Here is a 14,010-nt window from a genome sequence, read left to right on the forward strand (position 1 = left end):
CTACTGCATATAATTTGTGAACATTTACATGATTTGTACACTTTGAACTCCCTTTCAGGCTGAAAGGGACTGAAAAAATTCATACCGAGAGATTCTTTTAATTCCTCTCTATATATTCTATTCTCTATGGATATATGACTTTAATCTATTTTGATCGATAATATTATTAAATAATGTTACTCCCTGTTCACATAGTTTCAAGTGAGTTTATCTCCCTGTCTAAATACTTTCAACAGTGCACAGTGTGCAGTGAACTGTGTACAGTTTACAGTGTACAGTTCAAAGTGCAGGGAGCAGTGTACGGTAAAAGTGTGTAAACAGTACACAGTACACACACTAAACCAATTTAAGTTTGTAAACTTAAAAGTTTAAAATAGAGAGACCCTTATATATATAGAGGGCAGGGTATATCAGGATAAATCCATAAATCCAGACAAGCTTAAATATAAATATATTTAAATTGGAGACAGGTTCTTTAAAGGGACTGTACAGTGAACACGTACTGTCAAATACTGAATGAGAAGACGACGACATCAGAAAATTAGTTTACAACTTATGTATAAATTGAATTGTAGTCATATCTAATCTTTAATCTAATAATTAATCTAATATCTGAACGAATTCAAGAGTTCGACAAAAAGATCAATATTATACCTCATTCTTCTTTTTATGATCAATACTGTTGAAGATATAGTCGGTTTTTTTAGTTTAATTCTAACAATCACCTACATTGTTACTCTATCAAAATATCTACAAGTTAATTATAGTTTTATGGATAAACCGTAATTAAAACTAATCAAAAGTCAAAAGAAGAACAGGGATATAATTTTATCCAGGTAAAGATATAAAAAGTTTTTTTTTTTTAAATAGAGGGTCACCTTAGTTTACGTCAACTTTCCCTTTAGATATACATACATTTAAAATGGAAGCAAGGTCAGACCAAAATTTGAATCCGATTTTTCTCATGTTAATTTGACTATTTAAAGTCTTGAAAAAGTCGTCTTCTTATTCCAGAGTTTTATGGTTCTGCCTGTAGAAAGAAAAAAAATATACATGAAGTGAAGTATATGAATTAAATTAAGTATAGCCAAATGTCCAGTCCTGGAAAATTATGCATAATTTTCATAGCTGAATCGCAGTGGAAAGAAAATTTTTGACCATTGAGGTGTGTTTGATAATTTCATTCGGCAATGAGCAACGTTTCATTTATTATACTCATTATATACATTATTTTACATTTAATTCGGTTAATTCGATAATTCTAAAACTTATAAATGTATATTTCATATATTTGAATATTGTATAGATTATCTGATCAATAATTTTAGCAAACATATTTGTTTGCTCTAGAATTTGCTGGATGAAAAGTAAATATTAATTTTAACCAAACTTTATTTTGTCTGGGTTATTTCTCTACTTTTGCGGTTAGGGCTTTGAAACTATATCTTTATATTTATAAATCTACTTTTTAATCTGTTTATTTTTTATCTTTTCATTTATCTATTTATTAATCTATTTAATTATTTATATTCATATATCTATTTATTAATTTATTCCTTAAAGGGACTGTAATTGAAAAATGAAATGGGGTATAGGCTGACACCTGAGAATTTCAGGAGTTGATTGAGATATATCTGATGTTTCTGTCTAGAGAAATTGATAAAATACTGTGTCAACATTATACCAAAACAAATACAAATAAGATTATGTGTAAGATTCGTAGTATTAAAGAGATCATATTCAGCAAATACGCAACCAATCTGAAAACAACGATATCCCAGAGGAGCCAAAGTAACTTACGTTTGCTTATTATTATTTTAATTTAAAAATTTTTAATTTTTAATAGATAAAATTGATAATATTTAATTATTTATGCGTCTGGAACATGTCACCAGAACTCCAACCAATGGCAGTGCAGTATTATTGTCACGTGTCTATTTTATATATGTGTGTTTATCTTTTCTTTTCTTTCTTTCTTTCTTTTTTCTTTCTTTTTTTTGCTCTCTGTCTTTCTGTCTTCCTTTCTTTCATTGTTGCTTTTTTCTTTCTTTCTTTCTTTCTTTCTTTCTTTCTTTCTTTCTTTCTTTCTTTCTTTCTTTCTTTCTTTCTTTCTTTCTTTCTTTCTTTCTTTCTACTTCTTACGGAAAAAATCTTTTACCGAGTTTAAATTTGTAAACAATCCTTTTTTGTGTTGGGTTCTAACAAATACAACCCTGAAACCGCTAGATAGAATAAAAGTGCAGGAGAGAAAAATTTACTCTGAAACTATTTTATTCTCTATACAGTCTTGAATACCATGCCTGATGCAAACATGAAAAGAATAAATGATTCATATTAAGAATAGAAAAAAATGCAAAAATAGGAGAAAACATTGGAATATTTTTTTTTCCCGAGCACAAGGTAAACAAATTCACACCCACCCATACATATTTATAAAAAATAAAAAGGTTCCCAACATCTCCCTGCCTCTTTATTATATTGCATACTAGCTTGGGAACCCAGCGTTGTCTTAACTTAAAATTTATAAACCAATTTAAGAACATTTACGTGGTTTTACCGAGTTCCCAATCAAAATGTGAAACAAATCGGTCAAGGGGTTCATGAGTTATGATCAGACATACAATTAAACAGAGATTACCTTTTATTATATATAATATAAAGACTATAAATATCCCACAGTTCGCTTACTGCCCCAGCAACTTCCGAGTGTGACTTTCGATAAAATTTAACCAATTGAACATAAACCGTACGATATATACATATACTAGTGTTACCATCTAAAAGTTGTAGAAAATAAAGGAAATCTAAAGCCTGAAACTGATGTGAGTAAATCTACAGAATATAGGAAAAAAAAGTATTTACAAGTGAAAAAAGAACAAATAATGGTTGAATCGAAGAAATCCGAAGCTATCCGGCTTTCATTCATCCCAAACGACGAGTTGCTCTTCTTCCTTTCGATTCTTCGCGTCGACTGCTGTATTTCGGTTTTAGTCTTGCAAACCTTCTTTTCCGCTCCCTCCTGTATCAAAGCCTCGTGGCCTGAATTGGCCTAAGATTTAAATAGAGAGTTTAATGGCTGCTGGAATTTTCCACGCGTTGAAAGCATTCCACGATTTGAAATCATGATTTCTGGAAGGCATTTTTTAATGAACAGACTCTGAGTCTGAATACACTACACACGAGGCGGCTTATCATCCCCTCCACTTTCTGTCCGACCTACGGCTATATACAAAAGAGCTAATAAGCTGTCATGCTTAGGCCAGACTACTAGCTTGCAATCTGAGCTTAGCTCTGGGTCCGTATGAGCTATTGAGCTCACACTGGTTACGCTACATGATTAGGTTATTTTGATATGTTCATGACAAAACCCCCAGTCTTAAGCCGTCTCTTACTGCCCCAGAACATAAATTTATATTTTAAGAGGGGTCATTTATTTAACATTTTTCTACTTGAGGCCTCCTTTTTGTGATAAAAGGGTTCAATAATCGAAATTGTTGATCTTTTTATATAATAATTCGGATTGATCTAACTTTTAACCAGAGTGAGCTGTTTTTAGCCCATTCGAACATGTAAACAAGATTAAAATTCATTATTTTCAAATTAGCTTAATAAAAATACATGCATTATTTCTCTTCTGAATCACGCCAAATGTAGAAAATATTCCAGATTTTGTATCTCCCATAATATTGTGAAAGAGGAAAATTAAAATGATAAACAAAACTTAAAATAGGAAAAATGCGGCACTAGAAGGAGTGGGACTTAACTACATATATATATCCACTAAGTAGCTGGCGCTTTTTACTTCAAACTATTAGAAAAGTTATAAGATAAGAAGGAGAGGAAGTTAGAAGGGTGAAGAGGGGGAGGATTAAAGACAATAGAAAATAGGAAAATACAATTATAAAGGGCTGGAACATGGCAACTGCTTTAACAACATTTATGACTATCTCTTAAAAGTATTTTCTAACATCGATGGACCTTAAACCTAAAAGCAATAGAATTTTGACGATTATCTAACTCAGAATAAATGTTTTTATAAACCAACCTTTGCTACAAAGTTCATTGTTCGCAAAGCAATATTTATCCACGATGAGTTCTTAAAGCTATATATTATGACGTGGATGGTTCTCTAATCTATATAACCTCTATAGTTCTCTAAGCTATATAAACTCAATGGATCTTTATGCTATATAACCTCGATGGTTTCCTAAGATATATAACCGCGATGGTTCTCTAAGCTATATAACCTCGATGGTTCTCTAAGCTATATAACCTCGATGGTTCTCTATCTATATAACCTCTATGGTTTTCTAAGCTATATAACCTCGATGGTTCTCTAAGCTATATAACCTCGATGGTTCTCTATCTATATAACCTCTATGGTTTTCTAAGCTATATAAACTCAATTAATCTTTATGCTATTTAACCACGATGGTTTTCTAATCTATATAACCTCGATGGTTCTCTAAGCTATATAACCTCGATGGTTCTCTAAGCTATATAACCTCGATGGCTCTCTAAGCTATATAACCTCGATGGTTCCATAAGCTTTATAACCTCGATGGCTATCAAAGCTATGAAACCTCTATGGTTCTCTAAGCTAAATAACCTCGATGGCTCTCTAAGCTATATAACCTCGATGGTTCTCTAAGCTATATAACCTCGATGGTTCTCTAAGCCAGATTCCTCTGCAAGACAGTTTGATGAAAAAAGTTTCTCCTAATGATTTCTTGAAAGTGTTTCTGCTTCAACTTACTGCATTAAAAAGAGAGAACACACACAAAGTAAGACGGGGAACAGGAGAGTTTTCTGCTTAATTGGTCTTTTTGTTAGAACCTCTTTTATTCTTTTATTTCTGTCATTCTTCAGATAAATAATCTATTATTTGTTTGAGGGCCGCATTCAAATGTCTAGTTTCCGGGTTTTCATCATATTCCCTAGATTTGGATTTGATCATATTTCAACATTTTCACTAAGCTTCTGCCGTAGTTGTTGAAGACTGTTAACATGTAACCTCAAACTTGGAAACTTATTTTGACCTGTTATCTATTTTCTTCAGAATGAACTAGGAAATTCATGGTAATTTCACAATACAGTTCAAACAGTTCAAACAGTTCTAACAGTTCTAACAGTTCAAACAGTTCAAACAATTCAAACAGTTCAAACTCCCAAATTCTCAAATTTATTTTCTTTACAGTAACTTGCGGAATTATGCTGCAGAAATTATAAAGTAAAATTTCAGAAAACACTTAAAAAGTAAAACCGTTGATATTTTCCTACTTTTACTGAGATAGTGGATTTAAGGGCACCATATTGCATCGAACTGGCCGCTCTTGCATCCCCTGAATTGCTTTAGGTATCATCACAATTAAACTGTTCTACAAGAATTATATTGGAACAAAGTTGAGAGTAGTAAAAGATAAAAACATTTCAACTCTCATCAGAAAGTTTGTTTTTATAAAAACTCTATAGTTTCCTAGTAGCATTGAATTCAATATGACAGTTTAATGGTTTATGTGTTCCAATGTTTTTGTCTTGTTATTTTTCAACTAAATAGGTTGGATTCTTAATTTTTTAGGTGGCAAAATCAAGACTACCGCGATAATCTATAGCTGCTCAGAAGCTTTAGACGAAATAAATTATAACTGTGAACTAGACTGTAGGAGAAGGTACAATTTATGCGACATTACTGGAACGACTTTGTGACCTCGTAGCACCTCTAGTTTAAATTTTATGCACAAGTACGAGAAAAGCTTATTTATTAAGTTTTATATTAGAGATTAAAAGCATTTTTATTTTTCTCAATACCTCTATAATAAAAGGAGTCATGATTAAAAATATAAAAATTTCAGTCATATGCGTGCACTTTGCAATTCCCTCTAGTCCCCTACCCATCCGGTTAGCCACTGGTAAAAATAAAACTAAATTGAACAAAAAAAAGTGAAAACCAGACAACTATGAAAAAGGAAGACGACTTTAAAACTAAATTTATGACTTTTATAAGTCCAATAAGCATGGGACCCAGAATATTTTAAATTGTCTTCCTTTTGGAGTTTTCTTGTTATCATGTAGGTATAAGGTAACCCATTTTAAACACTCTTTTTCTCTTACTTTAAGTTAAAAAGGCATAAAAAAGGTAAACCATTGGTATAATAGTTTTTCTTTCACTTACAGAGACTCAAGTGATCCTCCATTCAAAGATGGAAATTCTCGATTTACAACGTTCCCATCAAACCTTAATCTGATGGCATTGTTTTTCTGACATGAAACGTATTTACTTCTTTCCTCCATTGCTTCTTAAAAGCAAGAAATGCGCTAGTCACTTTCGCAGAGAACCCGCAATTGAAAATAAACTTTTTAAATTTAAACACTATCTGCCAATTTGAACATCCCCCCACCCCCCCAAAGGCAGACAGCCAGTAAACCAGACGCATAGAGAATAGAATATATATTAGAGAGGAATTTAAAGAATATCTCGGTATGAATTTGTCAGTTCCTTTTCAGCCTGAAAGGGAGTTCAAAGTGTACAAATCATGTAAATGTTCCCAAATTATGTGCAGTAGAGTACATTAATACAATATGTTCCCTAGACTATTCATTTCAATTTCTAAATTTTTAAAGCTGTTAAATAAACTTTATAATGAATTAGGTGAATAAAACCATCATTTTATTTATAGTTATAACGGAAAATCATCGTTTGTAAAGTGAAAGGCATAGATTCTATGTGAAATTATCATCGGTCAATTATGAAACCAGCCTATTTCATAATTTGGTTTTCTTTTAACATTATTTTTAGATTTTCTATAAAATGATATTCCAGGGCCCCCAAAAGGTTATATAGAATAAATATGTGAAGTACACCTGCAGTATGGAAACAATACAACAAAATGGCCGTTTTACACTTTTTCTAGTAAATTCTCCTCTAATATATATTCTATTCTCTTTGACCAGACGTCAGGTTAAATATGGTTAAAGGATCAAAACATGCACACATATCACATACAATGTATCTCATACTTGGTCATACAAATTCTCGAGAAAATCTCCCATTTTTGTCAACATTTTTACTGGATTTTTCTGTGAAAGATTCCTGGGAATTTCCGCGGTTTCCTGGGAAAGATTTCAGCAGGTTTTGCGCAAAACTGTTACCTGGGTTCGATCAAGGGTACGGTTGCCATCTTTGTTTGAAGGATCATCTTGAAATTACGGTTAAAGTTCGTTTAAGAAACGAGGATTTTTAAGTTTTCCTTTTGAATTAAATTATGATTTTAGTTCACTTAGAAATCTTTTAAAATCTATTTATTAGCGTCAAAAAAAGAAGAACTTAAAACGGATTGTCCAGGATATTTTATTTTGTCATGTACTGTATTTGTGAACATTTAATTGAAATATACCCTGCTAGATTAACATCTCCGACAGATCAAGGATACAGAATTTAGCCTAAATAAAAAACTTGGAGTGACAAACGTAGTATTATCCTTAGGACCGGAAAACGGTTTTAGATTTCAAGAATATATTTAACTTTTGATAAAATAAAAAAAAATATCATTTAATTTATTTGTTAAAACGACGTTTGTCACTTGAATTTTGATCTATATAAATTCGGCATTCTGGCTCAGCCTTGATTATGTTGAAGGCTGTGATTCTGGAATGTTCTTCTGTGCACGGTAAATTTACAAGAAAACAAGGAGAAGTTTTTAATTATAGTTTCTCCTTTTTTCCATGTTTATTTGTATCCATGCTGTTTGACAGTTTGGTAGAGATCAAATTGAAGAATTTAAATTGAAAGTCGTCTTTATTATATTGATATATTCGACGACGATTTTCTTACTTCTACAACCATTTAATATGTAAACAGTACAACTGTACAACTTTTTCTTCATTTAAATTAAAGCTACTGAAACCATATTTAAGAGTAAAACGGGGAACTGATGTTTTAAATCAAATGTGACACTCTTTCACTCGTTCAATAAAAAGTCGCCTGAAATCTATGCTTATAATTGTTTTTGTAGTATTTATCATGTATTTATTTTTAATTATAATTTTAAAATGGACCTAGATCTTTGATTTACACAAACCAGAGAAATTATAAATGTGCGCAAATATATTTTTTCTTTCTTATAATTAACTGCTAATAACTTTTGGAACGATTTAAGCTTGATTCTCTCTTTGTTGATAAGATTTTATGAACTGCTCTCTAAACAATAAATTCTGCTAGATTAAATAGTCTAAGTTGCAAAGATATAAGGATTTAAAACTTTGAGTTTGTGGCAAAGACTCCATTCCGTTTTACAAAATACAAGATTTGGTTTCATTTTCCGGATACATGGTAAGACTTTCCTCCTCACTACTAATTAATATTGCTATTTTAATTTTACTACCTATCCCCCCCCCTAAAAAAAACTATTTTACGTAAATTTTTTAACATTAGAAAATTTACGATGATCACAAAACTAATACTGCAAACAAACCATACAAACAAAATTTTATATATTGACTTTAATTCTTTTCAAAGATTAAGTGCTCTTTTCTGTTTTCATTATTATGTGTCCTGTGATTTATGTTTTATACGGTTATGACTCAATATATATGTACTAGAAATTCAAGGCGCTTCGCGCCCTTCTTTCTAGCCTTAGAGGGCGCTTCGCGCCCATCTTCTAAATTAATTGTGAACATGTTCTCTTTGTGTACATCGTAAAACAAAACAAAAATAATTCGCGGATTTTCACAAAAAATTTCGCGGATTTTCAAAATTTTCAAAAATTTAATGACGATCGAATTTTGATGGAGACAAATATTTAAAATTTCAATCATTCATAAACCTTTCCTGGGGTCCCTAGATGTCCCACAAAAAATTTGGGCCCGATCGGTTCAGCCGTTCTGACGTTTATTGAATACGAACAGACAGACAGACAGACAGACAGACAAGCCAAATTTATATATGTATTAAAATGCAATATTCCTTGATGAGTCAAATAGCAACTCTTCATCTAAATCCTCATTATCATCATCATCTTCACCATCATCATCATCATCATCATCATCATCTTCATCATCATCATGTTCATCTTCATTATCCTTGTCCATCCTAGCCTCGTCAGATAGTTTAGTTCTGGTTGATATTTCTGGATCCGAACTGCACCTACTAAAAGAGACTGTAAAGGAAAAGTGAAAGCGGGTAAAGGTTGAAAGCTAATCACTTTAGCTCTTGATCGCAACCCATGAAAGTTATATCTGATGTTCCTGTCTCGAGAAATTGATATAAAACTGTGTCAAATTTATATGAAAATTCATATGTATAAACAATTTTGATTAGAAGGTTTAAACAGATCATATTCAGCAAATACGCAACCAATCTGAAAATAAAGATATCCCAGAGAAACCTATTTGTAATTTAGGTTTTCTTCAATTATTATTTTATAATTCTAATTTTTATTTTTAATAGATATAATTGTTAATATTATTCATAACTCCGTATTACGTCACAAGAACTCCCACCAATAAGAGTGCATTATACTGGTCACATGATACATACAAAGACAATTGACCACTATACTGCAGTACTGCACTCTCATTGATGGAAGTTCTTGTGAAAAAGACGGCCTCTCAATGTCTACTTTAAAATAAAATCACCATGTTTTGTGGCACACCCTTGTTAAAATTAATTCGAAATATAAGGAAGACGATTTTTCCGACTCAAATGCCGTAGAGAAGTTCTACAAACACCTCCAATTGATATTCGTCTATAGTTTCTTTATTAATTTCTAAACCAACCAATTTTAATGCCACTTGGGAAACTATTTCAAAACATCCGTTTTATTAAATAAATGTTAGAAATATCCATGTAGATCTCCTTTTATTTTATCATATTGACTTTTAAAGTCAACAACCCTGTATGTAAGGCCCTAGCCCTGTTATAGTTTTTGTAAAAGAAAAACTTGTTTTTGAGTTGTAAAGCATGAAAGCCAAAGAGAATATTTCTCCTTTACCTATGTCCGATATAGAATAAATAATGAACATAGCATACATACAAGAGCTAGTTAAAGGGACTGACATTTAGACATTTTGTTTTGAGCAAGGGTTATGAAGAAATCCATATTTTTCTGTTTGAAAATTAAAAACTACAGGTTTTCTAAAATAGTGTCCCTCGGATTTACATTTCAGAAAAAAGGAAGAGATAGATGAACTCCCATCTATTTCTAGATAGATAGGTAGATAAACGGTACAATATCTAGCATTTTTTCTCAGATAAAGATTTCATGCTGCTACTATTGTGAATCGGTACATGTCACTCTGTAAATAAAGGGTTACTGTAAATTACCCTTCTCTTTATAAATATTAAAAAGCAAATTCAAAAATACATTTTATTTACCTCTCTTTAGCAGACTGATATAAAGAGTTGGCTATGTGGACCATTCTGCCCGCGTGGCGCCACCGACGCAACAGCTGACTTTATAAATAAACATCCAGGGTTAGGTTGGGCCGAGCACTGCAATGCACAGTGACATTACAATGCAATTAAAGGAAATAAAAATATTTAAAAAAGATTTGATTAATTAAAAATAAGCTAAAAAGTTAGTTTTAAATGTAAAATGTTATATAATTTTCGTTTACGCAACATTTCTTGGTTAGAAATAACTGGTGATTTTTGTCATTTCATCTCACACAATATTCAAATCCCATCTTTCTATTTCCTATATATAACTGTGTATGTTCTTTATCCTCCGCTCTTTCATCAATCTTCATTTTAAAATAAAAATGGACCGCGGTCAATTTATTGCCCCTCAAGCTTACCACAAGCGATAGCACAGGGTTTTCTACTAAGGATAAATCAATTAAAATCATTTTTTATCTTTGCTAAAAAGCTTTGATCTAGGTAGATACAATAAATTTGTTTGATCTATTCTGAATTAGTTTTATCCAGTCTAAATTTGTTTTATCTATTCTAAATTAGTTTTATCTATTCTGAATTAGTTTGATCGATTTTAAATTAGTTTAATCTATTCTAAATTAGTTTTATCTATTCTGAATTAGTTTGATCTATTCTAAATTTGTTTGATCTATTGTGGCAGACAAGTCGTCCTACTTTCCGCCATAATGTCTGCAAAGTAGTTACCTGATCAAAACTCATGTGATATACATAAACAGTCGCCATATTAGTTATCATTGTTTCTTTGTTTTGATATATGAAAAATATAGTTGTTTATTGACTTTTGTCTTTTATTTAGCCGTCGCTAAATCTGGTGACCCCGACATGATTAACTCCGTTACGTATTTTGTCCATATAAATAGACTCTTTTTTTCGCCGCACTCTTTTCTGAAGTGAGCCATGCTCCCTGTTTTCATCACAGTCCACTCCTTAAGTAAGATTAGAAACGGTGAATAAGCTTTTTGGTGTGATAGTCAACGAATATGGCCACCCAATCAAGTGAAGCATTGCCCAGTGTCGGAGCTGTTGCCCTCAAGCTTCCCCCTTTTTGGCCTGAATCTGCGGAAGTATGGTTCGCCCAGGCTGAGGCCCAGTTCAACATCAAGGGGATCAGCAGCAGCACCACCAAGTTCTACCACTGCGTGGCTTCAATGTCCCAGGAAGTAGCCTCTCAGATGCTAGATCTCATTCTAACCCCTCCAGCCTCTGAACCCTACGAGGTCCTTAAAGCACTGTTAGTTAAAACCTACGGTCTCAATGACTATCAGAGGTTCAAGAGTTTGATTTCTCTACCACTCTCTGGCGATCAGAAGCCGTCTCACCTGATGAACAGGATGCTCGCCCTGCTCCCGGAGGATTTCAAGCCTGGCTTCATCTTTCGAGGTTTGTTCCTGCGCCGTTTACCTGCAGATGTTCGTGCACACCTCCTACAGGAAGATATATCCGACCCTAATGCTCTTAGTTTGAAGGCAGATGAATTGTACCACAGCCTTGCCTCCGCTTCAGTTAATGTTCTGTCCTCTGAAGAAACTTTGGAGCCTTAGATAGTCGACGCTGTTAGGGGGCCAAGCAGTGCAAACAGAGGTTGTTGCTCTAGTGTATCTTCAACCACGTCTTCAGCTACAACGGGTCGTCGTCCTGCTTCAACCCTTTGCTGGTATCATCGGACTCACGGTGAGAATGCTTTGAACTGCCGTTAAACCCTGCTCCTGGTCGGGAAACTAGCTGGCCAGCGGGAGGAATCCTTTTCTCTTCCTGCCGGCAGTTCAAGAAGCTCCAGCCTGATCTATCTACAGGACTCCTTGAGCAAACGCAAATTCCTGATAGACTCCGGAGCTTCAGTGTCCGTTTTTCCTTGTTAGTCCAAAAACAGATACATCCGCCTCAGCTCTTCCTCGAGTCGTCAGGAAGGTTCGTTTTCAAGTTCAGTCTGCAGTTCCTGTTCGCAGAAATCCTCACAGAACAGCAAGGAGTTATTTAAGAAACCTCCCCTCCGCCTTCAATCTCTCCGCCTTGGTTTCTGGGGTGAGTCCTGTGGCGGACAAGTCGTCCTACTTTCCGCCATAATATCTGCAAGTAGTTACCTGATCAAAACTCATGTGATATACATAAACAGTCGCCATATTAGTTATCATTGTTTCTTTGTTTTGATATATGAAAAATATAGTTAGTTGTTTATAGACTTTTGTCTTTTATTTAGCCGTCGCTAAACTATTCTAAATTAGTTTTATCCAGTCTAAATTTGAATTATCCATTCTAAATTTTTTATCTATTCTAAATTTGTTAAATCTATTCTAAATTTGTTTGATTTTTTCTGAATTAGTAAGATCAATTCTAAATTATTTTGATCCATACTAAATTTGTTAAATCTATTCTAAATTTGTTTGAACTATTCTAAATTTGTTTGAACTATTCTAAATTTGTTTGAACTATTCTAAATTTTTTATCTTTTCTAAATTTGTTTGATCTATTTTAAATTTGATTGATCTATTCTAAATTTGTTTGATCTATTCTAATTTTTGTGATCTATTCTGAATTAGTTTGATCTATTTTAAGTTAGTTTGATCCATAATGAATTTGTTTGATCTATTCTAAATTTGTTTTATCTATTCAATATTTTTTCTATTCATTCCAAATTGGTTTGATCTATTCTAAATTAGTTTGATCTATTCTGAATTAGTTTGATCTATTCTGAATAAGTTTTTGATCTATTCTGAATAAGTTTGATCTTTTCTGAATTAGTTTGATCTTATCTGAATAAGTTTGATCTATTCTGAATTAGTTTAATCTATTCTGAATAAGTTTGATCTATTCGGAATTAGTTTGATCAATTCTAAAAAGTTTGATCTATTCTAAATTTGTTTGATCTATTCTAAATTAGTTTGATCTTATCTGAATAAGTTTGATCTTTTCTGAATTAGTTTGATCTATTCTGAATAACTTTGATCTATTCTGAATTAGTTTGATTTATTCTGAATAAGTTTGATCTATTCGGAATTGGTTTGATCAATTCTAAAAAGTTTGATCTATTCTAAATTTGTTTGATCTATTCTAAATTAGTTTGATCTTTTCTGAATAAGTTTGATCTATTCTGAATTAGTTTGATCTATTCTAAATTAGTTTGATTTATTCTAAATTAGTTTTATCTATTCTGAATTAGTTTGATCTATTCTAAAATATAATCTTTAATTCTATCTTATACTGCAGTGCTAACCGCATAATTAGTTATAATTGGAGATAATTTGTAATGTGTAATGTAATACAGCAGTTAAAACTAAGATATGGGGGAGGGGGAATTTTAACCAGTTTCAAAGTTACCAATATTTAAGATCCATTCCCTTGATCACACAAATTAACAAAAACCATGATTTTTTTTAATATTAGAGATTTAATATGAAAATGCAATGCCGATCTAGGATATATAAGTAAAACTTATTTGAAAGACTATATAATAATAATATTTATGGTGTTAGGTTTTTCCTAAGGGCGACTTCCAAAGAGACAATTTCCCAATCGGCAACTTTCCAAATGTGCAATTTCCCAATCGGCAACTTACCAAATGTGCAATTTCCCAATCGGCA

At 32.3% G+C, this 14,010-nt stretch overlaps 1 protein-coding gene across 1 annotated transcript; it reads left to right on the top strand.

Moving 5' to 3' along the window:
- Positions 1 to 11,412: 11,412 nt before the first annotated feature.
- Positions 11,413 to 11,973, top strand: LOC111704805 (uncharacterized). The gene has a single exon (XM_023477154.1). It carries the CDS (start codon positions 11,413 to 11,415, stop codon positions 11,971 to 11,973), a length of 561 nt encoding a protein of 186 aa, XP_023332922.1.
- Positions 11,974 to 14,010: the final 2,037 nt, after the last annotated feature.

Source organism: Eurytemora carolleeae, unplaced genomic scaffold (genome assembly GCF_000591075.1).
Source record: "Eurytemora carolleeae unplaced genomic scaffold, Eaff_2.0 scaffold506, whole genome shotgun sequence".
Lineage (NCBI taxonomy): Eukaryota > Metazoa > Arthropoda > Copepoda > Calanoida > Temoridae > Eurytemora > Eurytemora carolleeae.